Here is a 16142-nt window from a genome sequence, read left to right as displayed (position 1 = left end):
ATGAAAAGCACCGTAAGTTATTAAATAATCAAGTTTATTGCAGTTAAATACAGAATTCTAAGAATAACGTGTGTATAAAACAAATGATTGAGATGACTCGGCTACGGTTCCCTCCACTGCCACGAGTAACCTCGTTAATAGAATATTTGGTCATTGGATTTAAGAGCTACATGCTCAAGTTTGAACTGGGAAGGAAAGAAATGTCTCAGCTGAATCAGTGAGTATTATAAAGTGCGTCATTTCCAGTTAAAACACTGCTTTGGTTGAAGGGAGGCTCTGCCTTCCTGTTATCAGTGAGATACAGAGACACAACGCTGGTGTCTTGTTCCAGCCGGCTTCTGATCTGGTCTTGGTCCTTTCTCGCGTTGGACCAGAAGTCTGGGTGGTCTTGGTACCATTTGACTAAAAGATGCAGAACACAGAAGTTACTGAGTTAGTCTTGTTGAGAGGGAACCATCATGTGAACTTCTCTTAATCTGCTTCTATTTATTAAGACAGTTTAGGCTAAAACGTGCACCTTATGTGGATTAGGGCTTCAATGTTACTGGCCTTATTGTGTCTGTGTTTGTGTCTGTACCGGTCTGCCTGATGCCTTCAGCCCAGGACACCTCCTCTCTCCAGCCCAGCTGCTGCAGCTTCTCACATGTGATTGGGTAGCGCAGGTCAACGCGCGGCCTACGGGAGCAGACGTCAATTAGATCACCGCCCCGATCGTTTCACGAAACGAATGTTTGACCTGTCGAACAGCACTAGTTTACTCGCCTGTCGGGCACAAACTCCAGCCAATCGTTCACCTCGGAGTCCGGCACATTCTTGACCTAAAGAAACCCACACTCATGAGTTTTCTGAACATTTGCTATCTCCCGCTATATGTTTGAATGAGGAGAACAGTTCCCACCATCTTAACAAGTTCCCTGGCCAGTTGCACGATGGGAATCTCACAGCTTGTTCCCACATTGTAGATTTCTCCCACAATGCCTTTCTCCAGAACCAGCAGGAAGGCGCTGACGGCGTCATCGACAAACAGGAAATGCCGTGATTTAGGTAGGGTTCCCTGGACGGTGCTTTGGCAGATTTGAAACGAGATTAACTGGGTTTAGCTTTTCTGGTTTCTCAGTGACACCTTTTCAAAATAAAGTTCAAACAAACCTACCATTTCCTGTTTGTTTGCAAGAGGGTGAGAAACCTCGGAATGACCTGGAAGACCGAGAGGACTGCTGGTTTTAAAATGTCAGTGACAGGCAGAGAAAATCATTACCGCTGTAAATAAAGGATCCATTTGTGCCGTACCTTCTCGGTGAATTGTCTGGGCCCGTAGATGTTGTTGCTCCTCGTGATGATGATGGGAAACTGGTAATAAATACACAGCAGTATTTCACATACAGGAACAAAACCTGGATTAATGTGTCTGAGTGTTGACCATCACAAAGTCCGAAAGCGTGCGTGTACCTTATATTTGTCCCAAAAGGATCGGACCAGGTACTCTGCAGCTGCTTTCGTGGCAGAATATGGGTTGGAGGGCCTCACTGGACTGCTCTCATCAAACACCTGCAGACATCATAGGTGTTCTAGTCCCTGAAATGACTCAAAAACCATAAAGTCCACACATCCATCGGTCCACTGACCTGGTCCAGACTGGCTCCGTACACCTCGTCGGTGCTGACGTAGATGAAGCGCTGAGGCTGGTGTCGGGCCTGATGGGCGGCTCCCAGTAAAGCTCTGGTCCCGTCAACGTTGACGTGCTGGAAAACAGACGGGGTTTCAAACGACGACTCTGAGCGAGGGAAGCAAAAATAAAAAGCTTATTAACACGACTGTACAATGTTTAGACGAGTGGAGCCTCAGTTTGAACGGCTGCTGCTCACCGACGTGCGTTTTGGCCGCCAGGTGAAAGATCACGTCGATGTTTTCTGTGTTGAAAATGTGATTCACCAGCTGTGAGTTACACACATCTCCCTGTTGAAGAAAGGAGATTTGCGTTTATGTCACTGTAAACATGAGCATCTCTAGTTTTATAACACGAACAGCTCACCCTGATGAAAGTGTAGTTTGCTCTGTCTTCAACACTCTCCAGACTCCTGGGGCTGCAGCAGTAATCCAGCTGGAGGAGATCAGACAGAGAGATGCTACAGTACACACACACACACACATGCATACTGAAATATGTGCAGCTATGTGTCCACTCAAGGACAGTGTGAAGACTCACGTTATCCAGGTTTATAATCCTCCAGTCAGGGTGTCTGCTGACCAGCGAACACACAAGATGGGAGCCACTGGAGAGAGAACTCAAATACTGTACTTAAGTATTTTAATTACCTCCTAATTGGCAAAAGTTGTCCTTTTATTTGACAGCTACAGAAGATTAAAATATACTTAATAACACATACATTGCAAATGCTGCACACTGCGGATCATAAAAACGTACCTATTATACGTCATTTTAAATACAATGTCTTGTATAATAAAACCAGCCATTAGAATATAAAGTAGGCAGCATCAGCTCCACCACTGCAGCTATAACATGAAACTGCTGCATATGTTAATGCACCAGTGATATGAATGTAATTGTATAATTTGCATAAATAAACTCACATGAATCCAGAGCCTCCAGTCACCAGAACAGTCCTGTTGACGTCCATCTTTCATATTCATATTACGGTCTCCTACAGACATAATAACGACATATTAATAGTTTTCATATTTCGTTATCGCGCCTGCTAGCTAACCGGAAGCAGAGAAGTTTCACTATTTGCCTCAGTACACTAGATGCGTTGTGTGATTTGCGACAGTCACGGGTCGTTTTACGGCAGTGTTGACACGTTGAAAAGGGGCGGGATATTTTACGCGTCAAGACTGGTTTCTACTCTCTGATTGGGTGTCCTACCTGACGAAGAGAAATATGCGCTGTTTGATTGGGTGAATTGCAAATCAATCAACCAGTCAATAGTGTCAAGTGAGTTACAATGTATATGCAGTTAGAAAATATTTTCAAAATAAAAGTACTTTACTTTACTTACAAAATTAATATCAGGTGTTTTTCGAAGGGTAACGTAGTTTTGATTACAAGTCACGTATTACTGGTTAAAACCGGACATATACTAAACTACAAAGCGTACGTTCAGGAAATACACTGCTATTATTTTGCAATTATTACAACCCATTTTATCTTTAATTGTATCCCTAATTTATATTAAATTCCCACAAATTGGTCCATGTGTTTTTTTTACATCACTCTAGTCTACGCCATACATTGTTTTTATTTTTCTATTATTCCACAAAGTGAGACGAATAGAGCTTTTATTTTTGTGCAGAAAACAATTTCCGGTCTTATCCTGGGTAGCTTGACGCAGCTCGTTCACTTCTGGCTTCGTGGCTTCATTGAATTCAATAGCTGACGTTTATTTGTCGATAACGTTAAAAATGTCGCGTGCATTAGCCACATTCGTGGTCGTAGTGCTGCTCGGTTCGGAGACTTTTGGGAAAAGTGTGACGGGACATTTTAAGAGCGAAGCCGCGAGACAGCAGAATGGCCAGTTCATCACTAAATTCATGTACCAAGGTAACTAAAGATGCAGATGTAACGATGCACATATAACATCTGCACTGACTGGTGGTTTACGTTGCTTTTAATCATCTTTCTTTGTTCCACTTCATTTGTTCCGGCAGTATCAGAGTTGTTATTGTGTTTTTAAGCATGCTTTTATTTTGTGGGACTTTCTTGCTGCAGGACACTTTGTTTTTGTGTGTGTCAAGAGTGAGGTCAGAGGTCAGCTACAGGCCTCGTTGACCTGGTGTGTCTGGCTCTGGATACTTACTGCAGGATGTTTTTTAAAGTGTTGAAATGCCGACCCACGTCCTGTTTCTGTCCCCCTGTAGGTGATACCGGTCTGTTGGTGTGCAGGCTGGACAACTCCGCTCTGGCTACGGAGAAGGAGTCCAGATTGCTGCTGTATCAGGACATGGACTCGGACCTGGACAACCTCAGCTGCCCCGAGAGGCTCGCCAAAGCCCGATTCACCAGTAAGAACCAGCGTTCACTAAACACAGAGGGACGTGTTGTGATTCCTCCACACGCTCACCGTGTTTTGTCCTCCTGTCCTCAGTTTCTCTCCACGAAGACGAGCACAACCAGTCGATCCCTCGTCAGTCCTCCCCTACCACCTGGCAGGCCCTGTATGCTGACAGATACACATGTCAGGTAACACCATCTTAATCCCCACCTTCACAAACATGGACATTAAACCTGAGGCACTTTCATTTTCATCTTCTCTGTTTCCTGTCCGTGTGTCCAGAGAGGTGCAGTGATTCCTCACCACGCTGATCTCAGTTTTACTCTCTTGATGCTCAACGCCGACTCGGCTGGAAATCCTCTGGAGCACTTCAGCGCAGAGGAGGCAGGTCAGATATTTTATATTTCATTATTAATGCAACAAAGTAGGGAATCCCAAATCCGCTTGAATTGAGAGTTCTATACACAGTCGTCCAGCTCCACTGCTTTATGTGTGTGTGGTGCTAATAAAAAGTTGTTTAATATTTAAGTGGTTGAAAGTGCGTAATGGTTTTACCTCATGCTATGTCAGATCTTTGTTTGGAAGATGTAGGGATTGGTCCTGAGTGATCTGCATCATTCATGTGGGACAAAATGCGACTCGTTGTATTGTCTCGCTCCCAGGTCTCCATAGCTTCTACTTCCTGCTGCTGCTGGTCTACTTCATAGCCTGCTGTATCTACTGCCGGCCTGTGTACCAGGCTCTGAGGAAAGGGGGTCCCATGCACACGGTCCTCAAAGTGCTGACCACGGCGCTGGCCTTACAGGGCTGCTCCGCTCTCTGCAGCTACATCCACTTGGCCAGGTGGAATCTAAACCGTCTATATTCAGTTCAACCAAAGAGTTTCTAATTTAACTAATGTACTAATGTGTTTTACAGGTATTCCAGAGATGGGACTGGTATTCCTCTGATGGGCAGCCTGGCAGAGTGTATGTTCCTCTCTCTTAAATACGTCTCATGTATATTTATAAATGCTTTTTAAGCTCGTATTTTGTTAAAGCAGCTGTCTTATAATTGCCCCGTTCTTTTCCATTTCCTGTTTCCCTGTGCAGTCTGGGATATGGTGTCCCAGGTGTCCATGCTGTACATGCTGCTGAGCCTGTGTGTGGGCTGGACTCTGAGCCGTGGCAGGAAGCCTCAGTCTAGACCTCTGCAGTGGGAGCAGACTCCGGCTTCAACGGCTGTCGCTGTTGGTGGAGGCGTCGTACAGGTAGGTTGATTTTAGTCAGAGAAGCCTACATGTGGTTTTGACATAAATACGTCATCGGCAGAGCTTTTGAGAGTGAAACTGTCCTTGTTTTAGGGAGCGTTGCTGCTGTGGGAGCAGTACTCTAAATCAGAGAGCCAACACCACAGCTACCACGTCCAGCAGAGTGTTGCGGGCCTCCTCCTCATCGCTCTGAGGGTGGGCCTGGCCCTGCTGCTGGCCTCCGTCCTCTACCAGATCATCTCCACCGAGAGGAGCACCCTGAAGAGAGACTTCTACCTCTGCTTCGCCAAGGTACTGATCAACAGATCACGCTAATCCTCAGCCTCACAGTTCTCCAGGTGGTCACGCTGTCTTCCTTGTTTCCTTGTGTCCTCTGCAGGGATGCTTCCTGTGGTTCCTCTGTCATCCCGTCCTCTTCCTCCTGTCGGCCGTCTTCAACGAGCACCAGAGGGAGAAGGTTTGAACGCGAAAAGTTATCTTTATTCTTCAATATTTCAGTTTTTACTTTCTAGTTTCTCACTCTCTCTCTCTACCCCTCCCTAGGTGGTGACTGTCGGTGTGATCCTCTGCCAGTCCATCGCCGTGGTGGTCCTCTACCAGCTCTTCCTCTCCCGTTCCCTCTACTGGGAGGTCTCCTCCCTCTCCTCCGTGTCTCTGCCGCTCACCATGTCCCGGATGAACCACAGGGGGCGCTACTGAAGCACGAAAAGGGGGAACGCGACACCCTTCACCTCCCGCTGTGAGGAGGGAGACCTCCTGAGCATGCAGAAGCAAATTACCAGGGAGCTAAAGCACGGGTCACAAAATGACCAGAGGATGATATTAACTGCAACACCCTACCTCTACGTGGTGGAAACGTGTACTGGAGGTAGAGACCAGGAGGAGACAAGATCAGCATGCTGATCAGAGAGGTTTGTCGTGTTCAAGGAAACTTCTCTGCAAGCACACCAATACAGTCGTTGTGCTCTTGGCTTTGATAATCACTGCTACTATAAAAGGAAGATGCAAAGCACAGGGAAGCGTTGCACCACTGCTCAGTTAGATTTAGGGATGGAGTGTTACTGAACGCATCCTTGTCATTCAACTTGTCTGACATGGAGCGTTGACGTATTTATTCATTGTGTATTTATTTTATTTGGAAAGTGAATGGTGGTGTGCATTAAAGCAGTATGTGTGTTATCTGGGCAGTATGTATGTTACTGTCAATTTTGTCCAACTATGACAATCTTATTCTCACTAACAAAATATGAGGCCTAAACATTGACTCCTTGGATTATTAGATATGGTTACAGTGCAAGTTAATTAAAATAAAAACAACAAACAAGTGTCCAGTCATTCCTTTTTTCTGTATTCACACTTGCACATGAACATGCACATTGCAGTAAAGGCTAAGTATTGTGAAATAAATGCAGTTATTTATGTGAGGGTGCTAGTTTACGGTGACCAAAATTTTTTGATAAATAAATATATTTGAATATCCAGATTTTTCCCCACAAGTTAAAGTAAATTGGGCAGCCTATATTATACATGGCGGTTACATTTAACCCACTATATTTGAGGAAATGCTTAAATTAATCTGTATATCCCATTCACCCAGTGAAAACGGTATTATCTGGGGTGCTTAGAGTGATTATAAAACTATCTGTAATCCATATACGAATCTTGAAAACACATATTACAAAACATACATTGATGCCACGTCGTCAGAAGAATAAATACATCCCAGGCAAAGCAAAACAAAAACACGTCACGAACAGGATTCGAACCTGTGCGGGGAAACCCCATTGGATTTCGAGTCCAACGCCTTAACCTCTCGGCCACCGTGACTACGCATGCCCATAAGGCGTCAACAATATGCTTTATTCTTTATTACTCATATCTGCAACGTCATTTAGCCTTGATAAAATCTCTGTTTCAAGATACCTGTATTTATAATTGACCTGTACCTGATACCTGTAATTATATAGGTTACAGATTAACACGTAAAATTAAATTTATTTTGTCATTCATGTGTATGACAGCGAGGACGCTTCGAGCCAGGGATCGAACCGCCGACCGTGTGGTTAAAGGACTCCCCATACCAAGTTTTAAATAGGCAGAATGACGTTATAGGTATCTTCAGTAATGCCATTTCGAAGAGTCAAACTGACTTCGTTAATATCTTTTATGTTATTCACGAACAGTAACATTTAACTGTTTGTACACTCTTGACACATCATTGAGCAGTTTTATCCAATTATGTAACAGCTTGGCTCAAAGGTGACCAATAGGAACGTCTGGGTTCATAATGGGCGTGGCCTAAGACGGATTTTCTCAGCGTCTATGTTTTCTTTATAATTGAGGGGGCGGTACCTGCAGATGAAGCACACCAGATCTGTAAAGCTCACAGCACATATCAGCAGTAGAGCTTCCGGTTAATTTGCGTTCCTGTACTCAAAATAAAAGCAGAGAAATTAACTATTATGGATCAAATAAATAAAGTATCTCACCCCCTTGCATGAGGATAAAATAAAGTTCAAACTATAAAACAATTACAGAAAAAGATTTGTTTGTTGTTACTTTGATTTTGTTTCTCAGAATTGTGATTTTATTCTCACAAGTCTGACATTTTCCGTAATTATTTTGTATTAAATACCATCTGTGTCATCTGTGATCATCTTTTTTTATTTTAATAGTTGCAGTTTCATTTTATTTTCAGATTTTGATTTAATTTTGATTTCTAGTCATGTTTTGTATTTGTAGTAATGTACATGTAATGTGTTTATCTATTTACATTATTGTATATATATAATATATAATAATAAATAATTGCAGACATGCTGCGTTCGCTGCAACGCCATCAAAATCCACAATGATGACTTTTATTTTGAAAAGCCACAACCAGAAGTTACCTCTGAACTTAACTTCTTCGGTGGATTTGACATCCAAGACGTGTCTCCCGTTAATGCGACGATATGAAAGCTAGCGTCGGCTATCTGTGTATAAATCCAATACTCGCTACCTTTGCGCTTCCTTAGTTGTAGAGTTGTTTCCGGTTAGGGAATTTGCACGAGAGCCTTTTAATTGTGACAAAAGACTTCAACCGCAGTGGAAATGGACTGAGCCATGCTGCCGAAAAGCCAAGAATGGATTGAGGTGCGGAAGCTAGCGTGGGGGGAGCTAGAGGAGCTCGTGACATCGTATTGTTAGCCTCTTGTTTCCGTGAAAAGAGTTGATATCAGATATTCACCGTGCAGAATTATTCAGCCAGACGCATGTTATTCGTATTCTACGTGCACGAGTGCTATGCTGCGCACACGCCCTGAATATGTCAGCTGTCCTGCACATACCGCAGACACCCGGTTGGCTGTCATTGCATAGATCACACTCTACTCTCAAGCGCATCTAAAACCAGAGGCAGACGGATCCGCATTTACTTTGGTGCTATTAAGTTGTCCCCGGTGTTGTCATTAGTTTTATGGCTGCAGCAGGACTGTTGTAGGTCAACAACGATGGGAGGTTCGGTGTCTTGCTGCATCTCTCCCGGCGAGAGTCCCAAGATCCACAGGAGGAGGGAGGTGGAGCTGGACGAGTGTCCCATCACCACCGCGGAGGACGTGAGCGAGGACACCGGGACCTATCTGCAGCACATCAGCGACAGGGAGCTCCCAGACGGTGAGTGAGGAGACTCTTGGGGTCAAACACATTCTGTGCACCCAAAAATATAGATATGACCCAAGAGTCTCTATAATAATAATAATAATAATAATAATAATAATAATAATTCTCTCCTCTAAAAATGCTCCGCCCCCTTTTTTGCATATTACAGAACTGGCCCAAGAGTCCAACCCATCAGACCACCCCAGAGCCAGCACCCTCTTCCTCAACAAGTCGCAGACAGACGGTCAGTGTTTCTCTGATGAAGATGCTTTTTATTTCTCTCTGAATCTCCTAAAACTCCTTTTCTCTCTCTCGCCCCATTTCAGTGCGTGAGAAAAGGAAAAGCAACTACTTGAATCATGTAAGTGACAAAGATGCACCCACACACACACACACACACACACACACACACACACAACAAACTGGATCCGTGAATGTTCTGTTTAAATGTCCGATGTCTCTTTGTAGCAGATGTCCCCGGGGCTCCTGACCAAAAAGTACAGTTCCTGCTCAACAATATTCCTCGATGACAGCACGGTCAGCCAGCCCAACCTCAAGAGCACCATCAAATGGTGAGTGACTCCTTTTTAGCAGGTTATGGTCACGTGTTAAAAAAACGACAGAAAAAGGGAAGACACGATAACGCAACATAGGAGCTCTTGTTTGGTGCAAAATCACATCATCCGTGTCGGTTTCTCTTTGTTCCAGCGTCACATTGGCCATATACTATCACATCAAAAACAGGTAGGACACGTTTGAAATGTTGTTGATTTGACCTCATACAGGTTGTTGTTAAACTGTTTAACGCTGGCTCCTTAATCTTCTGCTCCTGCAGAGATTCTAACCGCTCGGTGGAGATCTTCGATGAGAAGAAGCACCCTCTGTCGGTGAGTTTAGGCGTTTCACTGCACGAAGTAGCCGCCGTTTACTGTTCGCTCTTTGCCGATTCCATAACGGTGATGACCCCTTCTGCCCGACAGAGAGATAAGGTTCCAGATGACTACTCTGTGGTCGACCCAGAACACAAACTCATCTACCGCTTCATACGGACGCTCTTCAGCTCGGCGCAGCTCACGGCCGAGTGCGCCATCGTCACTCTGGTAAGTTCACAACAACGGGTTGAGACCCGCGTGTGTGTGTGTGTGTGTGTGTGTGTGTGTGTGTGTGTGTGTGTGTGTGTGTGTGTGTGTGTGTGTGTGTGTGTGTGTGTGTGTGTGTGTGTGTGTGTGTGTGTGTGTGTGTGTGTGTGTGTGTGTGTGTGTGTGTGTGTGTGTGTGTGTGTGTCCTGTGTAAAACCGACGTTTGGGTTGTCAGGTATACCTGGAAAGGCTGTTGACGTATGCTGAGATGGACATCTGTCCTTGTAACTGGAAGCGAATTGTCCTCGGTGCCATTCTGCTGGCCTCCAAGGTGTGGGACGACCAGGCTGTGTGGAACGTGGACTACTGCCAGATCCTCAAAGAAATGACAGTGGAGGACATGTGAGTGTCGCCCTACTGTTCATTGAGCTAAAACCAAGACGTGTCGCAGCCCAATATGTTGAACGTGATCCCCTGATTTCCCCCCCCGCAGGAACGAGATGGAGCGTCACTTCCTGGAGCTGCTCCAGTTCAACATCAACGTCCCAGGAAGCGTCTACGCCAAGTATTACTTTGACCTGCGCTCGCTGGCGGACGACAACAACCTCAGTTTCCCTCTGGAGCCGCTGAGCAACAAGCGGGCCCAAAAACTGGAGGCGAGTACGCTGCATTCACACCGGATGTGAAAACATCTCTCCTTGTTTTTGTTGGTTCGGTAGTAACCGTTTTCCTGCTCATGGTTTTGTCTGTAGGCCATCTCCCGGCTGTGCGAGGACAAGTACAAGGACCTGTGTAAGTCCACTATGAAGAGGTCTGTCAGTGTCGACAACATGGCCGGCATCAAGAACTCCCAGGCTGTGCTGTCGTAAGTCTGCGGCGGGCTGAGAGCGACGCTCCATGGGAACGCCACATTGAGGAACTCAGACAGCATTCGACAAGAGACATTTCCAAACTAGATCATGATAATTTCAGTCACTAAAAAGTTCCATTACAAAATGTTAAATTCCGACTTTGCGGGGGACGGGGGGGAACAAAAGAAGTTTACCTACAATATCGCTAAAGTATAATGAATCCAGTCTCTATGTGTTGATTACAAAGAACTTCAGCTATCTGCCTTTAACGCATGATGATATGGTGAAATGTTTTGCAGACTGTAACTTTTTATTAATCAATGGGATGTGTAACTTTGGAAGGAATCAGCATGAAAATGCTTCCGGAGGTCACGCAGATGGATTTTCTTTATTTTCTCTTGAGGAGTCACTTCTCTGGCTTTGGCCCTCGTCTCTCCACCAGCCGCGCCCCCCCCCCCCCCCCCCCCCCCCCTCACCTTTATTCACACGACGGACTGTCTTGAACTACCCTGTGGTGTAGTTCTGCACATGGACAAAGAGTAGACTTTGTTTTGCTTACTGTGTAGGCCCCTATAGCTGTGAAATGTACAAGACTTTATTTAATTCAAATAAATTTCAGTCGCTGTTTGAAGTTGAAGCTGCTTCGGTGGGAGATATGTCGTGGCGGTTTGTGTTTCGTTTACCTTCACAGGGCCGTACTGCTCAAAGAGGAATAATATCTATTCTTTGCTGAGTCATCTTTTAGAAAGGAAAAAATATGAATCGACATTTCATATCGGGTGGATTCAGGTACGAAGAGACCAAGACCAACATACAACATCCTCTGTCCCAGGACCCTCGCATCAGAGCAGGAAACACTCCCCCCAAAAAAACCTTTAACGGGGAGAAAAATAAATAAAAGGAAGAGACCTGTGGGAGAGCAACAGAGGAGGGATCCCTCTCCCAGGATGGACAGAAGTGCATGTGTAATGCATATGACATAAATGATTCATATAATTAGAGTAGCAGAAGAGGAGAGAGGAGCTCAGTGTATCCCAGGAAGCTCCTTAAGATATGACGGTGCATGTCTAATTAGGGCTTTGTAGGTGAGGAGAAGGATTTTAGATTCAATTTGTGATTTTACAAAGAGCCAGGCCAGAGAAGCTAGTACAGGAGTAACGTGATCTCTTTTCTTAGCTTTTGTTCGTACACGTGCAGCAGCATTCTGGATCAACTGGAGAGATTTAATTAAGAGACCTATTAGAGCAGCCTGATAATAAGGACGTGCAGTAATGTAACAAATGCAGCAAGACATTTTCCTGCATCGCTTTGAGACGGCATGTGTCTGATTTTTGAAATGTTAGGTGAAAAAAAGGCAGTCATTAAAATGTCTTCAAGCAGCCTAGTGCAGATGGGGCCCAAGCAACAGGAAGATGGCTTAGACGGAATTGTTGAGGCCAATTGGTAAAGGTTGATGGAAGAAATGTAGCCTGTATGTACTTATACTGCCTGCTTATAAATATGACAGCTGTTTCAAAGGTTACCTTTTCAGAGTGCCTGGCAGGTGTGCATTTAAATTATCCCCTTCATTCAATTCCACCGTTAAGTGCTGACTAGAACAGATTGACTTGATGTTACATCACTGCGTTCACAATATTCGCAGCACCGAGGGTTTAATAACCTTTTAACTACTAGGCCTGTTTTTAGCCCCCTGCTCGGAAATTGCATACTCCTACTCCTTTGAGTACACTACCCAAACTACAAGGTCTATTTTAATAATTTTGATGCTAGAATACTGGTAACACTTGTGAGATGTGTTGATATACATTGATTGATGTATATGTTACTGGTTAATATAGAAAAATAAGAGATTACACAGCTGAAATTGAAAACATTCAGCTCCGCCTGGAAAAAATGCACTTTCAGTGATAAAAAGTTATTGAAATAATGCAGTATGATCCCTAAAAACTTTCCCAAGTCATAGCATAACTGATCAGTAGTTATTACAAAATGGTTAGAGTGGAATAAAGTGAATAATAAGAGGTTTTTATTACAAAGGGGTCAGGCGAGGTCATCATTTTCGAACCAGCTGTTGCAGCTCTTACATTGTACTTTTATACACTATATAACTATATATTTCACTTTCTTTATCACTCATATGATTCAATACATCCAAATACAGATAATAGGAATCATATTCATATTCATAACATCATCAGAGCCAGTTTTGGCTGTCATCTGTAGGATTTTCTCATTGCATGGGTGTGTGTGTGGCTGGATCTCAGCCTATCCTCGGTCGATTTCCAAAAACAACCCCTCCTTAGACGCGTCACAGGCTTAGGAAGACTCATGCCAAATTTGGTGGCGATCGTCAAAAGATTTCGTACAATAAAGTTGCCAGAAGTGAGGCGTGTACCCCGGCGGAAATTTCCGGTCGCAGGCAGTCTGACCACTCGCCCAAGCCCCCTTGACCGCTCTTATTCTGGAAACAAGTCGGAAGTCAACAGTATGCAGTTGGCAGCAATGACTACAGCTTTGGAACGGAAATTCCGCGACGTTATTATCCATATTTTGAGAAAACTTGGGCGCATAACCACGATTTTTGTCGGCGAAGTTCAGCATGAAGGTACGTTTGATCATCCACAACGGTTTAGTGCTTCTACGGATCGTAAAACAGAAGTTAGTTACGTGTTCCGCCACGTGTGCTAATGCTAATAAATGCTTTGTATGACTGGGTAGCTGTTAGCATGAGGGTACAAACATTGATTTACTGTACTCATAGCGCCGATTTCTGGCCCGGATTTGGTGCTTTTATGCCACGATATTGTTATACTTATATGAGTAGCCTATAGTTGTCTTTGGAGTTTATAATAAGTGACTTATATGATGTTGTTGTCCACACGTTGCTATTTCATCCAAAAAAAAAAGTGGCCGTGTCCACACTACTGGCTAATAATCATGCTATTTTCCGCATTTGATTTTGGGGTACCCTCAACACGAGCTCGTAGCCAGAAGGTTCAGCTCTCTGTCCAATTCATCCAACATGACAACTACAGATGACTGGGATCAACTTGTGGATGGAATGTCCAGCTGTCTTTCCTGGGACTTGTCTAATTCAGAGAAAACTTTCCTGGCATTTTTTCTTGTGTTTCTTTGCTGTGTCCTTTTGGCATCTTCAAACGTATTTCTCCTTTTTCTGACAGTGAGATTTCAGCAGCTGCTGTGGCAGCCACAGTACATCCTGCTGAAACATATATCAGCTTGTGGTGTTGGGATGAGTTTGGTTACTGCTTTGGCTGTGTTGTCCTCTCTAGTGCGTCAGCAAACTCAGATCTATGGATGCTGGTGCATCGCACAGTTCTGTATATTAAAGTGTTTTTTTCTCACGTCGCAAATGACTGGCTCTAATGGCTGTCGAGCGCTACATATTCATTTGTCGTGGCATCCACTACCTCAGGATGATCACTACCCGCAATGTTCACATCGGCGTGGGACTGGTTTGGCTGCTCAGTGGGGCGGTGAGTCTTCACGGAGGTCTGGTGCTGAGCCAGATTCAGTGGGGCTCCCAGCAGCCAACCAGCGGGCTCCTGTGCGACGCCTTCACCATCAAGGAGCGCGTCCCATTTTCCCGGGAAGAGGTTATGCTGGTGTTTGTCCCCCCATCTGTCATAATGACTTTTTGCGTATTGTCCATCTGCTACTGCTATGGGTGCATGCATTACGCAGCTCTCAGGGTGAGCATGCCTCTTAAGTGTGACAACCACCGAGCCAACCGCACGGTGGGATTCTACTTTCTAATGTCTCTGGTGCAGCTGGCGCTGAGCACATTTTTTTTCATCCGTACAATGACGGGGACGAGGAAGGCATCCTCCTGCGGGACCATCACTTCCATACTGACACCACTGCTAATTGTCACACCTTCGTGCATAAACGCAGCTTTCCATCTCATCCGGAACCCGCAGATTAAGCAACTGGGTTTAATTATGTTGCATCCAAAATGTGGGTCTGCGGTCAGCGCAGAGGTGGAGATGTTACAGCGGAGCACGAGCGCAGATGGGACAGGAGAGCGCGCGTTGGAGATGGAGAACACAGCGACCACACCGCCTCCTCCACCTGGTTCTGTTTCTCCTTCTGTTTGTTAGTCTCAAACGACTAACTGCGCGTGGTCAAGTAGGACCAAACGCTGCTGCAATAACTACTAACATGCCATCTATTGGTGACCTATCAGCAACTGTCCTAATGACTGTAAACCAGCCAATGCTCATAAATCAAGAGGTTGTTTAGAATGTTTTCTCGTGACAATTCATACGTTTTTAATTGTGGTAATTTACATTTTCTTTTGTTTTGAAAATAGGTTCAATAGAAAAGTGCTGTATATTGTTGTATTTATTTATTGATTTCTCTGATATTCAGCCTCCACCTCTGATTATATTGCTTACATACACTGTAACAAATTTCTCTGTTAAATAACAGTAAAGTGCTGGCAGCAGAGACGCCAGCTCTTTACTGTTATTCTACAGTACTCATACCGTGAAATGGCATAACAGCATAGTACTGTAAAAGTAGAATACAGTATATTTCTGTATTTTTTCAATCTACAGTATAATACTGGCAGCAGAGACGCCAGCAATGTACTGTAATTCTACAGTATTCATACCGTGAAATACTTAACAGCCTATTACTGTAAAATTACAATACAGTGTGTTTCTGTATTTTTTTCAATTTACAGTAAAATGCTGGCAGCAGAGACGCCAGGAACATACTGTAATTCTACAGTAGTCATACTGTTGAAATATTTCAGTCTATTACAGTAAAAATGCAGTATTTTTCAGTGATTATTTGAAGTAACATTCTGATTAAGGAGTTATATTACTTTAAAACCTCTTAAGCACGACGCCCCCAAATTTGGGGGCTCTCGGGCTCAGAACCCCTCAAACTCACATGCAGCAAATAGCCTGATTATTAGCCAGTAGTGTGGACACGGCCACTTTTTATTTTCGATGAACCAGCAACGTGTGGACAACAACATCATATAAGTCACTTATTATAAACTCCAAAGACAACTATAGGCTACTCATATAAGCACAAAAATATCGTGGCATAAAAGCACCAAATCCTGGCCCGAAATCGGCGCTATGAGTACAGTAAATCAATGTTTGTACCCTCATGCTAACGGCTACCCAGTCATACAATGCATTTATTAGCATTAGCACACGTGGCGGAACACGTAACTAACTTCTGTTTTACGATCCGTAGAAGCACTAACCCGTTGGTGGATGATCAAACGTACCTTCATGCTGAACTTCGCCGACAAAAATCGTGGTTATGCGCCCAA

The 16142-nt window shown here is 44.3% G+C and overlaps 4 protein-coding genes and 1 non-coding gene across 8 annotated transcripts in view; 3 read left to right on the top strand and 2 right to left on the bottom strand.

The window, feature by feature from the left end:
• Positions 1–15: 15 nt before the first annotated feature.
• tgds (TDP-glucose 4,6-dehydratase) lies at positions 16–2787 on the bottom strand. Of its 3 annotated transcripts, none has more exons than XM_076094365.1 (12): positions 2593–2786; positions 2207–2273; positions 2033–2101; positions 1866–1956; positions 1626–1774; positions 1450–1548; positions 1291–1350; positions 1154–1197; positions 899–1064; positions 763–818; positions 550–675; positions 16–402 (listed from the first exon to the last, which is right to left on the bottom strand). In XM_076094365.1, exons 1-12 carry the CDS (start codon positions 2637–2639, stop codon positions 291–293), a joined length of 1086 nt encoding a protein of 361 aa, XP_075950480.1. In that variant the 5' UTR covers positions 2640–2786; the 3' UTR covers positions 16–290. The 3 variants fall into 3 exon arrangements, with proteins under 3 accessions (XP_075950480.1, XP_075950479.1, XP_075950481.1); XM_076094364.1 differs by having other exon boundaries at positions 578–675; positions 2593–2784; XM_076094366.1 differs by having other exon boundaries at positions 265–402; positions 518–675; positions 2593–2787.
• Positions 2788–3075: 288 nt separating this feature from the next.
• Positions 3076–6586, top strand: gpr180 (G protein-coupled receptor 180). Its single transcript, XM_076095170.1, has 10 exons — positions 3076–3559; positions 3877–4020; positions 4104–4198; positions 4293–4398; positions 4673–4853; positions 4929–4978; positions 5102–5259; positions 5353–5550; positions 5639–5716; positions 5803–6586. The coding sequence occupies exons 1-10, from the start codon at positions 3421–3423 to the stop codon at positions 5956–5958; spliced, it is 1305 nt and encodes a 434-aa protein (XP_075951285.1). The 5' UTR covers positions 3076–3420; the 3' UTR covers positions 5959–6586.
• A 418-nt stretch (positions 6587–7004) lies between these two features.
• Positions 7005–7086, bottom strand: trnas-cga (transfer RNA serine (anticodon CGA)). Its single transcript has one exon. It is a non-coding gene; the product is annotated as a tRNA-Ser (tRNA).
• Positions 7087–8160: 1074 nt separating this feature from the next.
• Positions 8161–11465, top strand: LOC142952944 (cyclin-Y-like protein 1). Of its 2 annotated transcripts, none has more exons than XM_076094989.1 (10): positions 8161–8913; positions 9068–9142; positions 9225–9259; positions 9370–9470; positions 9607–9642; positions 9734–9785; positions 9879–9998; positions 10213–10379; positions 10471–10633; positions 10730–11465. In XM_076094989.1, the coding sequence occupies exons 1-10, from the start codon at positions 8751–8753 to the stop codon at positions 10844–10846; spliced, it is 1029 nt and encodes a 342-aa protein (XP_075951104.1). In that variant the 5' UTR covers positions 8161–8750; the 3' UTR covers positions 10847–11465. The 2 variants fall into 2 exon arrangements, with proteins under 2 accessions (XP_075951104.1, XP_075951102.1); XM_076094987.1 differs by having other exon boundaries at positions 8162–8913; positions 9367–9470.
• Positions 11466–12494: 1029 nt separating this feature from the next.
• The window catches only part of tns1a (tensin 1a), a 90918-nt gene continuing 87270 nt past the window's right edge, over positions 12495–16142 (top strand). The window contains exon 1 of the mRNA XM_076094359.1: positions 12495–13433. Coding sequence (XP_075950474.1) covers positions 13157–13433 — 277 coding nt within the window. The 5' untranslated portion in view covers positions 12495–13156. The remainder of the gene's footprint in view (positions 13434–16142) is intronic.

Source organism: Anarhichas minor, unplaced genomic scaffold (assembly GCF_050575085.1).
Source record: "Anarhichas minor isolate MPS153535 unplaced genomic scaffold, ASM5057508v1 ptg000018l, whole genome shotgun sequence".
Classification (NCBI taxonomy): Eukaryota; Metazoa; Chordata; class Actinopteri; order Perciformes; family Anarhichadidae; genus Anarhichas; species Anarhichas minor.
Note: the sequence above shows the minus strand (reverse complement) of the source record. Positions and strands in the feature narration are given on the sequence as shown.